The sequence below is a fragment of the Leptodactylus fuscus genome, chromosome 11 (assembly GCF_031893055.1).
Source record: "Leptodactylus fuscus isolate aLepFus1 chromosome 11, aLepFus1.hap2, whole genome shotgun sequence".
Classification (NCBI taxonomy): Eukaryota; Metazoa; Chordata; class Amphibia; order Anura; family Leptodactylidae; genus Leptodactylus; species Leptodactylus fuscus.
In genome coordinates, this window is record NC_134275.1 from 88,675,218 (window position 1) to 88,688,097 (window position 12,880).

At 43.3% G+C, this 12,880-nt stretch overlaps 1 protein-coding gene across 1 annotated transcript; it reads right to left on the reverse strand.

The window, feature by feature from the left end:
• Positions 1-3,448: 3,448 nt before the first annotated feature.
• LOC142184138 (cytochrome P450 2C8-like) lies at positions 3,449-10,678 on the reverse strand. Its single transcript, XM_075258865.1, has 9 exons — positions 10,472-10,678; positions 8,977-9,139; positions 8,182-8,331; positions 7,773-7,933; positions 7,097-7,273; positions 6,090-6,231; positions 4,888-5,075; positions 4,655-4,796; positions 3,449-3,793 (listed from the first exon to the last, which is right to left on the reverse strand). Exons 1-9 carry the CDS (start codon positions 10,649-10,651, stop codon positions 3,609-3,611), a joined length of 1,488 nt encoding a protein of 495 aa, XP_075114966.1. The 5' UTR covers positions 10,652-10,678; the 3' UTR covers positions 3,449-3,608.
• Between the last annotated feature and the right edge of the window lie 2,202 nt (positions 10,679-12,880).

The following is a 12,880-nucleotide window of genomic DNA, read 5'->3' on the forward strand; positions in this document are numbered from 1 at the left end:
ATACTGTATATAAATATAAGTGGACATGCAGTTATATCACAGGCATATATGTAACTTATCACAGGTGTGGTCGGATTAGATTACTGGGTCTTCCCCATAGCGCTATAAAGAGACTCTGAGAGGCTACTTTTGGGTAGTGTACCTCTTAGTGAGGCATTGTTGGCGGCTCAGCTTCCATTCCACATTTTATCCATTTGACGGACATTGTTACGGAGGTATCATTACACTGAGAGAAGCCGGATGGTTGTGTGGTTGAATTGCCCACCATAGATCATAGATGGACCTGGGGCAGGGGTTATGTGAAACAGTGCAGACAGACTCTAGATTACGGCTTTCATAACTCCTAATGCATCTAATTCACTTATTACATGTACAACGGTCGGTTTATTATATTGTTATCCTCATATTTCTATATATTTTATACAAAACTCTTGATCTACGCCGGTTACACACAAGTTCTAATTCCTTTAACTTACTAAGATGTCTTCATTATAGAGTACTAGCATCTGCCCGCGACTTCGTCTGCAGGTTGGTGTTGGCGCTGAGCCGCTTATATTTAGCCAATTGCTGTTGTGGATGATCCGCGTCTCAGCTCTGCTACATCGCAGCATATGCGCAGCCTACTCAGTTGTATGTATATCTCTACATATGGAGAGCATACTCAGCTGTGCTACAGCGCTGCCTAAACTCTGCTACATCTGGCCATTTGGATTAGGGGTGTTCTTATGTCAGTGTGTGAGCAGCTTCTGTGTTACAAAGGGCTGAATGGATGTTGCTGAAATGTGCCAAAGTTCTCTATCAGAGGCAGAACAACACATGCCCCGTTATACTAACTGAAACTCTACACCCGATATACTCCTCTTGCCCAGACACAGCCTGCATGTTCTGTAGTCTCCTGATCTTCCATGAGACTCCATTTTCATCAGCTTTCACACTGTGTAGCTTCAACCTATATAACTCTGCCTACAAAATAGTGTGTAGCTCCACCCACTGCCTAGCATGAGCCTATCCTAGAATGGCTCAAGGACCTGTGTTGATGTCATCACAGGTCCTTTAGTGTTGTGTGAACCTAAATTCATTCACTGCGGTCGTGTAGTGATGTCATTTACCGGGATAAAAAGTAGCCTATGTTTTAATCGGGGCTCCTATCTATGTATGTGGAAAATTTCATGCAAATCCGTTCAGCCGTTTTTGCGTGATTGAGGAACAAACATCCAAATTCACAAACATCCAAACCCACAAACTTTATTAGTAGGATAGGATGTACCAATATATATTCTGTGCTTTATGTTGTCATACGCTGCATTGCGTGTCCAATAAAACCAGTTAAAGAAGAGGAATAGAAGGGTTAATAGTTTATTTGTAATTCTTATCAAAATTAAGTAAATGAAGAAAAGAAGAAATGTAAATCCCATCAATCTTTGGTGTCACCTTTACCCTTTGGAGGAGGAGCCTGGAAGTGATGATCCGACCCCACAGATAGAGTCCTGGTCTGTCTGGGATGACATGAGGAGACAGACGGATTGGAGCAAGCAACAGCCACAGAAGATCTGGGCTTGGTTCTCCAAGATGGCGGCGGGGACAACCTACCTGCCCAGATCTGCTGAGAGGAACTGATGGAAGGCAAAGGGCAAAGGTCACACCAAAAATAGCTTTTTATCAAGTTTGTCAAACACTTTAGGTCAAGGTAAATCCGTTAGTTGTCTATAATAACATGAATTGTTGCAAAAGAGGAAACCACAGGAACGAAACCTGAGAAAAACTTCAGAGGAAGTAAAGAATGCAGAAGGAGGAACAAAGATGGAGAAGAGAAATTCCCAAATGTCTCTCCAGACGTGTCTGCTCCTTTATAAGGGATGTGAACATGTAACTCTGCATATAATATAATATAATTATTCATTATCATTGGTAGATGACAATATTGTCTAGAAAATCTCATCGGCTTGTGACTCGCAAAGAATCTGGACGTGTCCAGCCAAGAGGAAGAAGCGACGCGCATACATATCACAGGAATAGTGCACGGGATTGTCCCGAAATATCTGATGTGTGTGGGACAGTTGGCCCCATACTGTATGGCACTGCCTCCAATGCCCATACTATACACAATACAGGGCTGCGTGAACTGTATAATACATTGATATCAATGGGGACTGAGCTACAGGTCTAGTGCCTGGTTACTTTACTGGGACTTTATAGTCCTGGCGGGGGGCTTATACTGCACTACTCCCCCCCATACCTGGGGTAGTAATAGTTTTACCTCTATACACATACATATAAACTGCGCTGATCCAAACACATGGAATCATTAACCCTGTACATGGGCAACTTTAGATCCATGAAGAAGACACAATGATGGGGAAAATGGAGGGGAGATCTGTTTCCCCCCAAGTTTGTCTCATTTGTGCTCTAGGAACATGGTGTCAGTAGCTTAACGCTCAGACTTCTCACTACTGATCTTTTGGAAGAGCCGGTAAGGGTTCTGGAGTTGTACCAGGGAGAGTAGGCTGGGTCTCCAATCCCTAGTCCATGTAGGTCAGTAAGACCATCGGTGAATCCACTTCATCTGTATAGAAATGTGTGTACACAGGGGTGAGGGGCTCCGGCTTGGACATACATTGGAAGAGCCGAGTCTGGGGCTCTGTACTGTGGATGTAAATGAACAAAAACATCCTTATTTTGGTGTGACCACTGCCTGGTAAAACAATTATAGACAGGAATGGCTATTTTTGTTAGTTAGAGCTCAACCAAGTATGTTTTGTTTTCTTTTTTTTTTGCGAAAGAAAATTATTTTTCGGTTTGTCTCGGTCTGTAAAATAAACCATAGATGCATCCTGCCTATGTCCTATCTGTGCCCGATCTGCACCTTATCAACACCCTGTCTGTGCCCGGTCTGCACCTGGTCTGCACCCTGTCTGCACCAAATCTGCATCCTGTCTGCATCCAATCTGCATGCTCTCTGCGCCCAATCTGCATCCTGTCTTCAACCTGTCTTCACCATGACTGCTCCCTGTCTGCACCAAATCTGCACCCTGTCTTCACCCTGTCTGCACCCTGTCTTCACCCTGTCTTCACCATGTCTGCGCCCTGTCTGCGCCCAATCTGCCTCCTGTCCGCACCCTGTCTGCCCCCTATCTGCCCCCTATCTGTGCCCAATCTGCACCCTGTCTTCACCCTGTCTTCACCCTGTCTTCACCCTGTCTTCACCATGTCTGCGCCCAATCTGCCTCCTGTCCGCACCCTGTCTGCCCCCTATCTGTGCCCAATCTGCGCCCTGTCTGCACCCTGTCAGCAGTGTCACTGTCTTTATCTGTTCAGAACCCGCTTTGCCTACTACTACTGAAGCTAATACAGGATGTAGATACAAGTACTATACTCCAATAGATACAAATACTCCAATGGACAGGACATGAGGCACAACAATATACTCCAATATTTAACATAAAACAATTGCAGATGCTGAAAAGTTATTAAGTCCATTGATACAAATAAGATCTATTTATATAAAAAACTAACAATATATAAATTTTTTGTATTACAATTTATATTCTTCTAAAATTTGAAGTTCTAGAACCTCCAGGTTTATTTTATGCAAGAAATTTGTCTTCATTTTAGAAACGTGGGATGACTTTCATCTGGTAAGTGTGAGGTCTGGAGGCGTTGGTGTTGGGCTCGGGTCTGATGCTCAGATTCCTTCTGTCTTCCGTGGGCTCCAAGGTAAACTTTTGCAATACGGTGATTAGAAAGAGGAAGATCTCCATACGAGCCAGACCTTCTCCCATACAGATGCGCTTGCCTGAGACAACAGAACCAGAATACACAATAAGAAGATGAGCCAAACTTAAAGGATTTGTCTGGTTAAGAAATCCTGTTCTCAATGGTCTGAGCCAAATTTTGCCTAATGGGCATAGCTTACGTCCGGGCGCCATCATAGAGTTCAGATATAGCACAATCACAATACATATTTTTTTTTTTAGCATTTTATAATTTATGGTTACATTTTCCATGCCACAAAGTGAAAAAAAAAAAGTTCAATATCCTGCGATTATCACTCTGACCACTAAGCCTATTGATAGGCTGACACTTGTCAATTCTGTAAAGGATTTTTTTTTTTTAACAGCAGTAAGTAAAATCACAGGCCCCAACAGTGACCCCAAGGTGCATGATGTCAGCCATGGTCTAGAAGAGACCACCGGGGGACTGTAGGACGCCACAAGGATGGTCTAACCCTAAACCTAATCCTAACTGTAGGACACCACAGAGTCAAGGTGAGTATAACTCTTATTTTTACTCGCCTCCCTTGGGCCTCCACTTATCATACTCTGGGTCTGAGGGGACACCGGGGTATAGCAGTGTTTCTTGGTAGCCTTTAACTTTTGAAAATTTGGGACAAATCAGTTTCAGTCCAAATCTCTTCGCTCCTCCCTACCCAAGACCTAAGGCCTGTATGTCTTATAGAGTCTTATAGAGTCTTATAGTGTTGTAATTGTAACTAATAATAGTATCAGGTATGTAAATAAAGATATTGGATTCATTCTAAGTCCTGTTTTTTGTTTTCCCGAGCCCAGTTCACGTCACCAGTCATATACAAGAAGGAAAACATCCTTTATCCGGGTTTATATAAAGCCCCATTTATATATAAGAAGTAATCTCTTACCTGCAGAGAATGGCATAAAGGCATCACTTTTCTTAAAGCAGCCATTGTCGTCCAGAAAGTGTCCGGGGTCAAACTCATCCGGGTTCTTGAATTGTTTGGGGTCTTTCAGGACAGAGGTCAGGACTGGGAAGACCAAGGTGCCCTGAAAGTAAATGTAGAAAATATTTAGAAACAGAAGATCATTGCACCTGTCTCTGAGGCATCTACATAGCCATGAAGACAACAGAGCGCACCTTAGGAATGTGATATCCTCTGAAGGTCGTGTCCTTGCTGGCGGCGTGAGCGAGTCCTGCCGGGACAATATCAGCAAATCTCTGGATCTCGTGGATCACGGCCTCTGTATACGGCATCTTACTTCTGTCTTCTATCGATGGGCTCCGATCTCTGCCTATTACATTGTCAATCTCTTTGTGGATCTTCCCTGAAATTTACAGAATAAGGGATCATTTGTTCAATAGCATGCGCAGTCCACTCTGCCTAGGCCCCGATGCCTAGGCAGAGTGAATTCCAGCCGGAAGACGCCGCAGGGACGCTGCGCCAGGAGAAGACTTCAAGGAGAATCCAGCCTGACCATCACTCGTGGACTTGGTAAGTATAATTTTATTGAACGTTGCCTACCCCTGAAACGAGCATTTTCCCCTCCATAGACTATAATAGGGTTCAAAATTCGTTCGAACAGTCAAACAGTGTGCGGCTGTTCGAATCGGATTTCGAACCTCGGACATTTTAGTGTTCGCTCATCTCTAAATGGGACTCATTTATCATGTCTTGTAGACCAGTTGTCTGATAAGGCATACAAATTTGCAATTTTTTGAGCAAATCTGGTTTTTGCACAAAATAAATTGTGATTTGTTTTCTATTTTATACCACTTTCTGCAGTTTTCTAGAAGGGGGCATGGCATGGGCAGGGTCACCATCCCTCCAGATGAGCATTTACACTATTGAAGCCTGAAATCTTCCCCAGCTGAACTATCAAAGTCTTCAGTAGGGTTGAGCGACTGGGATCGGGAGAGATCGGATCCCAATCGGCGATCGAGCAAATTTCACGATCGGGATCGGCTGGAATATGATCAAAAATCGGATTTTGAAATCTCAAGATTGGCTCAACCCCACTGTATATATAATATGCAATTAGGGTTGAGCAATCGGGATCGGGAAAGATTGGAGCCAATTTTACGATCGGCTGGAAAATGATCGGAAATCGGATTTTAAAATCGATCCTGAAATCTCAAGATCAACTCAACCCTAGTCTTCAGCGCATGCGCACAGCCCAGTGGAGGGTGCGCCCGGTTCATGATTTGTCATATATAAGATGCATCCTCAGCCTACACAAGAGATATATAGACTGGCCATGGTTCTTACTAAATCTCCCCTAGTGTGTATACTCAGACCTTAAAAGGTAAAATAGGTAACAATACATCGAACTGGTTATTACCTTGTATTTCTGGATATTTCAAGAGTATTAGAAAGCTATATCTCAGGGTCAGGCTTGTCGTCTCTGTTCCTGCAAAGAATAAATCCAATATTGTCGCCTCTAAGTTTTGCTCGTGAAATTCTGTACTTGGGTTCTTCTTTTCCTAAAACATTAAAATTTATCATTATTATAAATGACTAGAGATGAGCGAGTAGGTATTCGATCAAATACTACTTGCTATTCGCAGTAAATATTTGATCCAGAACCAGCGTTGATTGGCCGAATGCTATACAGTGTATCGCATTTGGCAAATCAACGCTGGTTCTGCAGCAGGCTCGTCCTTGCTAGTCGGGAGAGCTGGCAGCTTGCTGTTACGAGGGAGCTTACTTTTTCTCATAGGAATGAATTGAACAGCATTGATTGGCCAGTGTACAGCATTCAGCCAATCAACACTGGTTCTGCCGGAGGCTTGTCTGTGAGGAGGCGGAGTCTAAGATCAGACCGCAGCAGTCTCCATTGTGGTCCGATCTTAGACTCCGCCTCCTCACAGATGAGCCTCCGGCAGAACCAGCGTTGATTGGCTGAATGCTGTACACTGGCCAATCAACGCTGGTCAATTCATTCCAATGAGAAAAAGTAAGCTCCCTCGTAACAGCAAGCTGCCAGCTCTCCCGACTAGCAAGGACGAGCCTGCTGCAGAACCAGTGTTGATTTGCCACAGGCTCGTCTTAGCTAGTCGGGAGAGCTGGCAGCTTGCGGTTACGAGGAAGCTTACTTTTTATCAGTGAAACTGCAAGCGCTGTGCAGTTAAAGTGCACATATAGATATTCGATTGAGTAGTCGAATATTGAGGCTCTACTCGAAACGAATATTGAATCTCGAATATTTCACTATTCGCTCATCTCTATAAATGACCAAAAATTGTCAAAGCCCCAGAAACTCTTTGCAGATATAATACAGGTAATAGAATGGTGGAATGTCGCCCGCACCACCAACAAATCCACTGCGGAGATGATCTACAAACCCACCTCGTCCATCTTCAGCAGGAAGCAATCGATGAAATCTCGAGGACAGTTCTCGTCCAGGGTCGCTCGGTGGGTTTTCACCATCTCCTTAATAAATGTTTTCAGGTTGTTTGTAGATGTGAAGATTCGTTGGTGAGGACCCGGAATGTAGGACATCAAGGTGGGAAATATGTTCAAAAGCTTAATGGGAAAAAAGAAACAAATACAATAACTAAGATTCTTGTCTTGGTAAATGTCATGTTATACAGTATATAGATTGTACTATGTGCATTAGATTGAGTGGGAACATTTCAGGTCTTTGAATTTCACAGGAATGGAACTTTTCCGGTTGCGGTTGGGCAGCCCGGGAGTGTAGGTGAAAAGTAATTAGCCTATGTTTCAATCCTGCTGCCAATCCGTGCGGGCGTGTGGCCGTGATTGAGGAACAAACATCCAAACCCACAAACATCCAAACACACAAACTTTCACATTTATAATATTAGTAGGATATTTTTTGACATTGGTGTATTTCGGCAAACACTTTCACATGGTTGTGACTATTTCCCCTTTACCCCTTTAGTTAGCGCCCCTGTCTGTACAGTAGGTGTAAACTGCAAATCATATTTTACCTTCAACCATGTGGGATAAAGTCGGCAATGTGAAACTTTGACTTTTTGTAATTTTATGTTATTCTATTCACCTGCCCAGAACTACTGTTAAACAGCTCGATGATAGCTTGAAGATTAGACAAGAGGTTCAGGAATTTTTGGTCTTCGTAGTCAAATCTTTCACCAAACACAATGGAGCAGATGACGTTGGATACGGCGAGTCGCGTCACATAAGTTGGGTTAATTGGAGCGTCTGTAGATATATAAAAGTTGTTTTTACTATAATAAAGATACATAGTTACATAGTAGATGAGGTTGGATAAAGACATCAGTCCATCAAGTCCAATCTATAACCCTACAATCCCTACAAAACTAGAGATGAGCAAACCGGTTCATCTCCCATGATTGACTATTATATTCTGGGAATAACCATCACCACAACCATCTAAGTCTAAGTCTGGCCCAAGAGTTTGAGACAAACGTTATTGAAATTCGATTTACCTTTCTCCTTCATGAATTTCTCAGCGAGACATCGGGCTTCTTCTTGGATTCTTTCTTCAATGCTCCTCTTTCCCATTCCAAAATTTCTCAAAGTTGTCAGCGAAAACCGCCGAATGATTTTCCACCTTTCGCCATTGCTTGCACCGATCCCTGGAATTTCAAGCTCGCGATTAAATACTGAGGTTTCTGACACATGTACATCCAACCATCAGGTTTAGGTAAAAAGGTAAAACACAATCTGGGCAGTTAATAATCTTTGTTTACATATCCAAGTGATTTTTACATTGCTGTCCCTAGTGGGCACCATTATTGTGGCTACAGCTCTAGTGCAAGGGTCATTGGCTGACATTCCTAGTGCAGGGACTCCCGCATGTTGGTGCTAGAGGAAAAGAGAGTAGAAGTCATTCATGGAGGCAAATGACCTCTAGTAACCAGGACCAAGTGAGGCAGGTGACATTAGCATCAGACATGGCTGATAATGGAGAATTGCCTCCCAGACCACATCTAAACCAGCAGATCACAGATGTCATTGGTTGGTTTAGATTGGCCGACTTTCAATTAGAAGAAAAACCAATGACCTATAGATGGACTTGTTTCGTAAGCATGCCATAATACCATGGGTCCATAGTGTCCAGTAGATGTCCTGCAGGTCAATTAGGGTGGTTTTGAGAGGGATCGAATTCAGGACGAATTTTGGGAGATTTGCTTATTTCCAACATACACAAGCAACCACCGATGAGCGCACCAATAAGTTGCTCGATGGCTAACCCACAATAATTCACTTTATTGCCTTACCAAAATCCTTAGAAAAAATCTCTCCTGCTCCGGTGTCTCCCCGATCACTAAACGCATCACTGCGGTCCACCAACGCCTCCTTCACCGCATCATACCCAATCAGTATTATCGTCCGAAGGTTTGATATGTAGAGGGTATAGACCGGCCCGTACGTCTTACTCAGCTAGAGAGATACAGAAAACATAAAATGGCGCATCTAACACTAAAACCTCATTCGTACCACAGTGTCTTGGACCGTGTCTCCATTATACCGTATCACTGTGAAGTTACATAGTTGCAAAGTGAAATGTTCATATGTTCAACCAAGAGATGGGAAAGGTCACGGCTGAAGGAAAGATGAAAGGAAATGAGCATTCTATCCATTTACATGAGCTTCAATGTTTGTTTCCTATAAGATGGCATCTAAGCACTTCTGAATTGGTTCCTGCTGTGACCACCTCTTGGGGTAGACTCCGTGTCAGACTGAAGTTCCTTGGGCCCACCTTCCAAAAACGCATAAGAAATAATAGTACCCTTCAAGTTTGATGACTTCTTCTGGACCATTATTGTGTTAACATCTGGGCACACTGGAGGATCCTCTACTACTCTGGTAGACTAGTCCTAAACTGAGTAGGCTACTCCACAGATTCACAGTTCGTATGGCGAAGAATCATTGTCTTCTCTAGAGCTTAAAGCTCTTCCTCTCCAACTGGAGGAGCCGCCATCTTGTTTCCTGTTCTGGTTTACAAAACACTAACCATATAGGTCTGAGCAGGGGCTATATACTAAGATATGAAGATCCTGTTCACTAAGGTTCAAAAAGTCTCCCTGACAATACATAGGAAAGACTTTCTGCCTCTCCAAAGACGGGATACGATGAGTGCACCGACCTGTAATACACCATTAGAACATTAGGAGCTAGGCTGGGGCCAGGTGGCCATTTTTGGCCATGATTTTTGTTGCAAGACCAAAGATCTTTGTGTCACCCTCTAGTCAGCAAAGGACGAAGATATTGATGGTTGTGACCTATAAAAACTAACCAGTGTACCGTCCACGTAACCCAACCCAAATAACTGATTTTTGTTATGTGGTATTTTTGACATAGAGTATAATAGCAATATTTCTAGTGTCACCATGTGATTAGGGTTGAGACAATCTTGAGATTTCAAGATCGATTTTAAAATCCGATTTCCGATCATTTTCCAGCCGATCCCGATCATGAAATTTGCTCGATCGCTGTTCAGGATCCGATCTTTCCCGATCGCTCAACCCTACATGTGACTGATGGACATGATGTCACTGGCCGGAGAAGAAGTTGAGCTCATAGTACAGTCCCAGAAAACCCCTTCTGCTCTACATAACCCTCAATCGTTTGGTATATGAGGCATGAAATAGTAAATGAATGTTTCTTCTTCTTGTAAATTTGATACTTTGTTTTATTTGCTAGAAATCAGAACAGTTACAAGGAGAATGGTCCAGGGCTCTCTCTAGAATATACCGTATATATAGTGCATACCTGAAGTAGTGACCGGGGTAGTTCTGTGGTGCTGATCTGAAGGATATTCCCCAGGCCGGGCAGAGGGGTTGGTCCTGGGGGCAGGTTCTTCTGTTTCACCCCACTCCACCATTTGATGAGATATATGAGTAGAGCGACTCCAGTAGCCAGGAGAAGCGTTGCTGCAACATTCAGAGCCATCCTGTGACTACAGTGCTGTGTGTACTATGTCCTGTATTTATCTGGTTCCAACTGCTGAGCAGACAGAACAGGTTGGGTGAGTCACCACTTTATTGTACAATGTATTATACATTCCACAATCCATTTATGGTCAGGCTGAGAACGTATGGCATTTTTATTTATTTGAGTAATCCTTCTTTTTTTTTTCCGTTTCTCCGATCTCATGTACAATCTTAGATTTGGGGATTGGATGGTTAGGGTTGTGTTAGAGTAATTCTCTTCTCCTATATGTATACTTATATTCTTATATGACATAGGTCTGTATCATTTTGTCATGGATTATGTAACACCGTCAGATTGTGTACCATTGCAGATTGTCTTCTCATCCATATATGGACCATTTGTTCTGTTCTGAGACCTTCTTGTCCCATTAGTAAACTAGATGACATTTCCATACAATGTGACCAGCCCACAGAACCCAAAGATGGTTATACAGACCCACAGTATTGGTTGGTCCCAGTAGTGATGTGTATTCTTGCTTAAATTCCCAAAATGGTTATTCATGTAGCTGAAAGTGATACCAATGGTCAGCCGTATTTTGATGGACGTGTTTTATGTATCTGAGCTGATAAAAGAAACGGTTTCTGGGTTGAACCTCGCAGAGCTCTGCCCGGACTGACCATACAACATCAAGGAGTCCGTTACGTGATTGCTACCGGTAACAATCTGACTATACAATCTACCTGGGGTAAGACAACTGACAACGATGACATTTCCACTTAGCTGCACAATAATTTTCCCTATAATTGCCAACAATTACCCCTTTATGGGAGAACCCTGCTGCGATAGCTTGGCATTGGAAGAAGTGACAGTAAGGATGTGTTAAGAGTACATCTGGGACCCTGTATTGAGGTCTGTGAGGTCCCCGTCTACTCTTAGCACATGCCTGAGTCTTTATTAGCGCACTTCTGGGTCTCTTTCACTGCTGGCTATTCAGTTTCCTTCTGGAAGTAAACGTTACCCTGAACCTGTTGGAGACCTCTGTGCCTGACCTCTTGGCTCCGTTGCTCGACCCCTGCTTCTGCTTGCCCATTTTGCTCCTGTACTTCTCTCCATAAGGACTCTTCTTGTCTTCTAGACTCCTCTCCTTTGATCCAATCTCTATACTGTGCTGACCTCACATTGACGACCCAGATTGTGGATGATTCTTCTTTCTGACGCTCCTGCACCACGTTGACCTCTTGTTGCTGACTGGACTGATGATCTCGTGACCATCTCTGCCACCTTGCCTGAAACTTGCTCCTGTTTCACTGCTTCCACTGACATCTCCAGGCTTTCTTTCTGTTCCAGTTCTACTCTGGTGAGTTACCCATCTTCTGGGTTTGCTGAAACTTGTGGTGCACTGAGCGCACTGTGCTCTCATCCTAACTCTGGCTGAAGGACTCTGTCAAGTCCACCCCCACCACCATGGGCTCTGGTGAAGATGTCCGTAGCCCAGGCTTGGTCCTGTGGAGGGCCATGTGCTCTAAACCACTCTGCTGTACTTGTTTTTGAAGCTACGTGGGCAACCCAAAGTTCGGAACTGTGTTTGCTTATAACAGAATGTTTGCTTTATGATAGTATATCAACATTGTGGCAGTGGCAACAACAGAATTTGAAGAAAACTTTGTGGCAGACGGCCAGCGTGCCAGGATTCTCTTCCAGTTGAAAAAGGAAGAATTATCCCTATATATAAGAATATGTCACAGCAACATGAAACTGTAGGTGGAGGAGTGACAATTACAGAATTTCATTTAAAAAATAGTAGCGAAGCTGCCAACATGTCTGACCATCCAGCTGAAAACACTGGAATATCTTCAAAAATGGAAAGGATCCTCTGATCATGAGAATAGCACTTGGGAGTTAGAAGAGACCCAGGATTATCCTGCCAGTTATCCTTGTATGGGAGCAAACGCCACAGCAACATAGCATTGGTAGAGAGCAGCAGCAAAAACAGAACCTGGCATGTCCTCTCTGTCATCCCTTTATGGGAGAAAATGCCACAACAATAAAAAAAAAATGGTGGAATGACAATTTACAGAATCTCAAGAAGAACAAACAAGGTTCAGCCTCCTCCCTGGCTGTTAAATAACAAGGGCCCCCTCTGCATTCTTCAGTCGAATATTCCCAGGCGATCCACCATTGTACTTTGTAATGGCATCATTCAATATTCTGTACAACATACTAGGAAGCTGGAAAAAAAATCAGAAT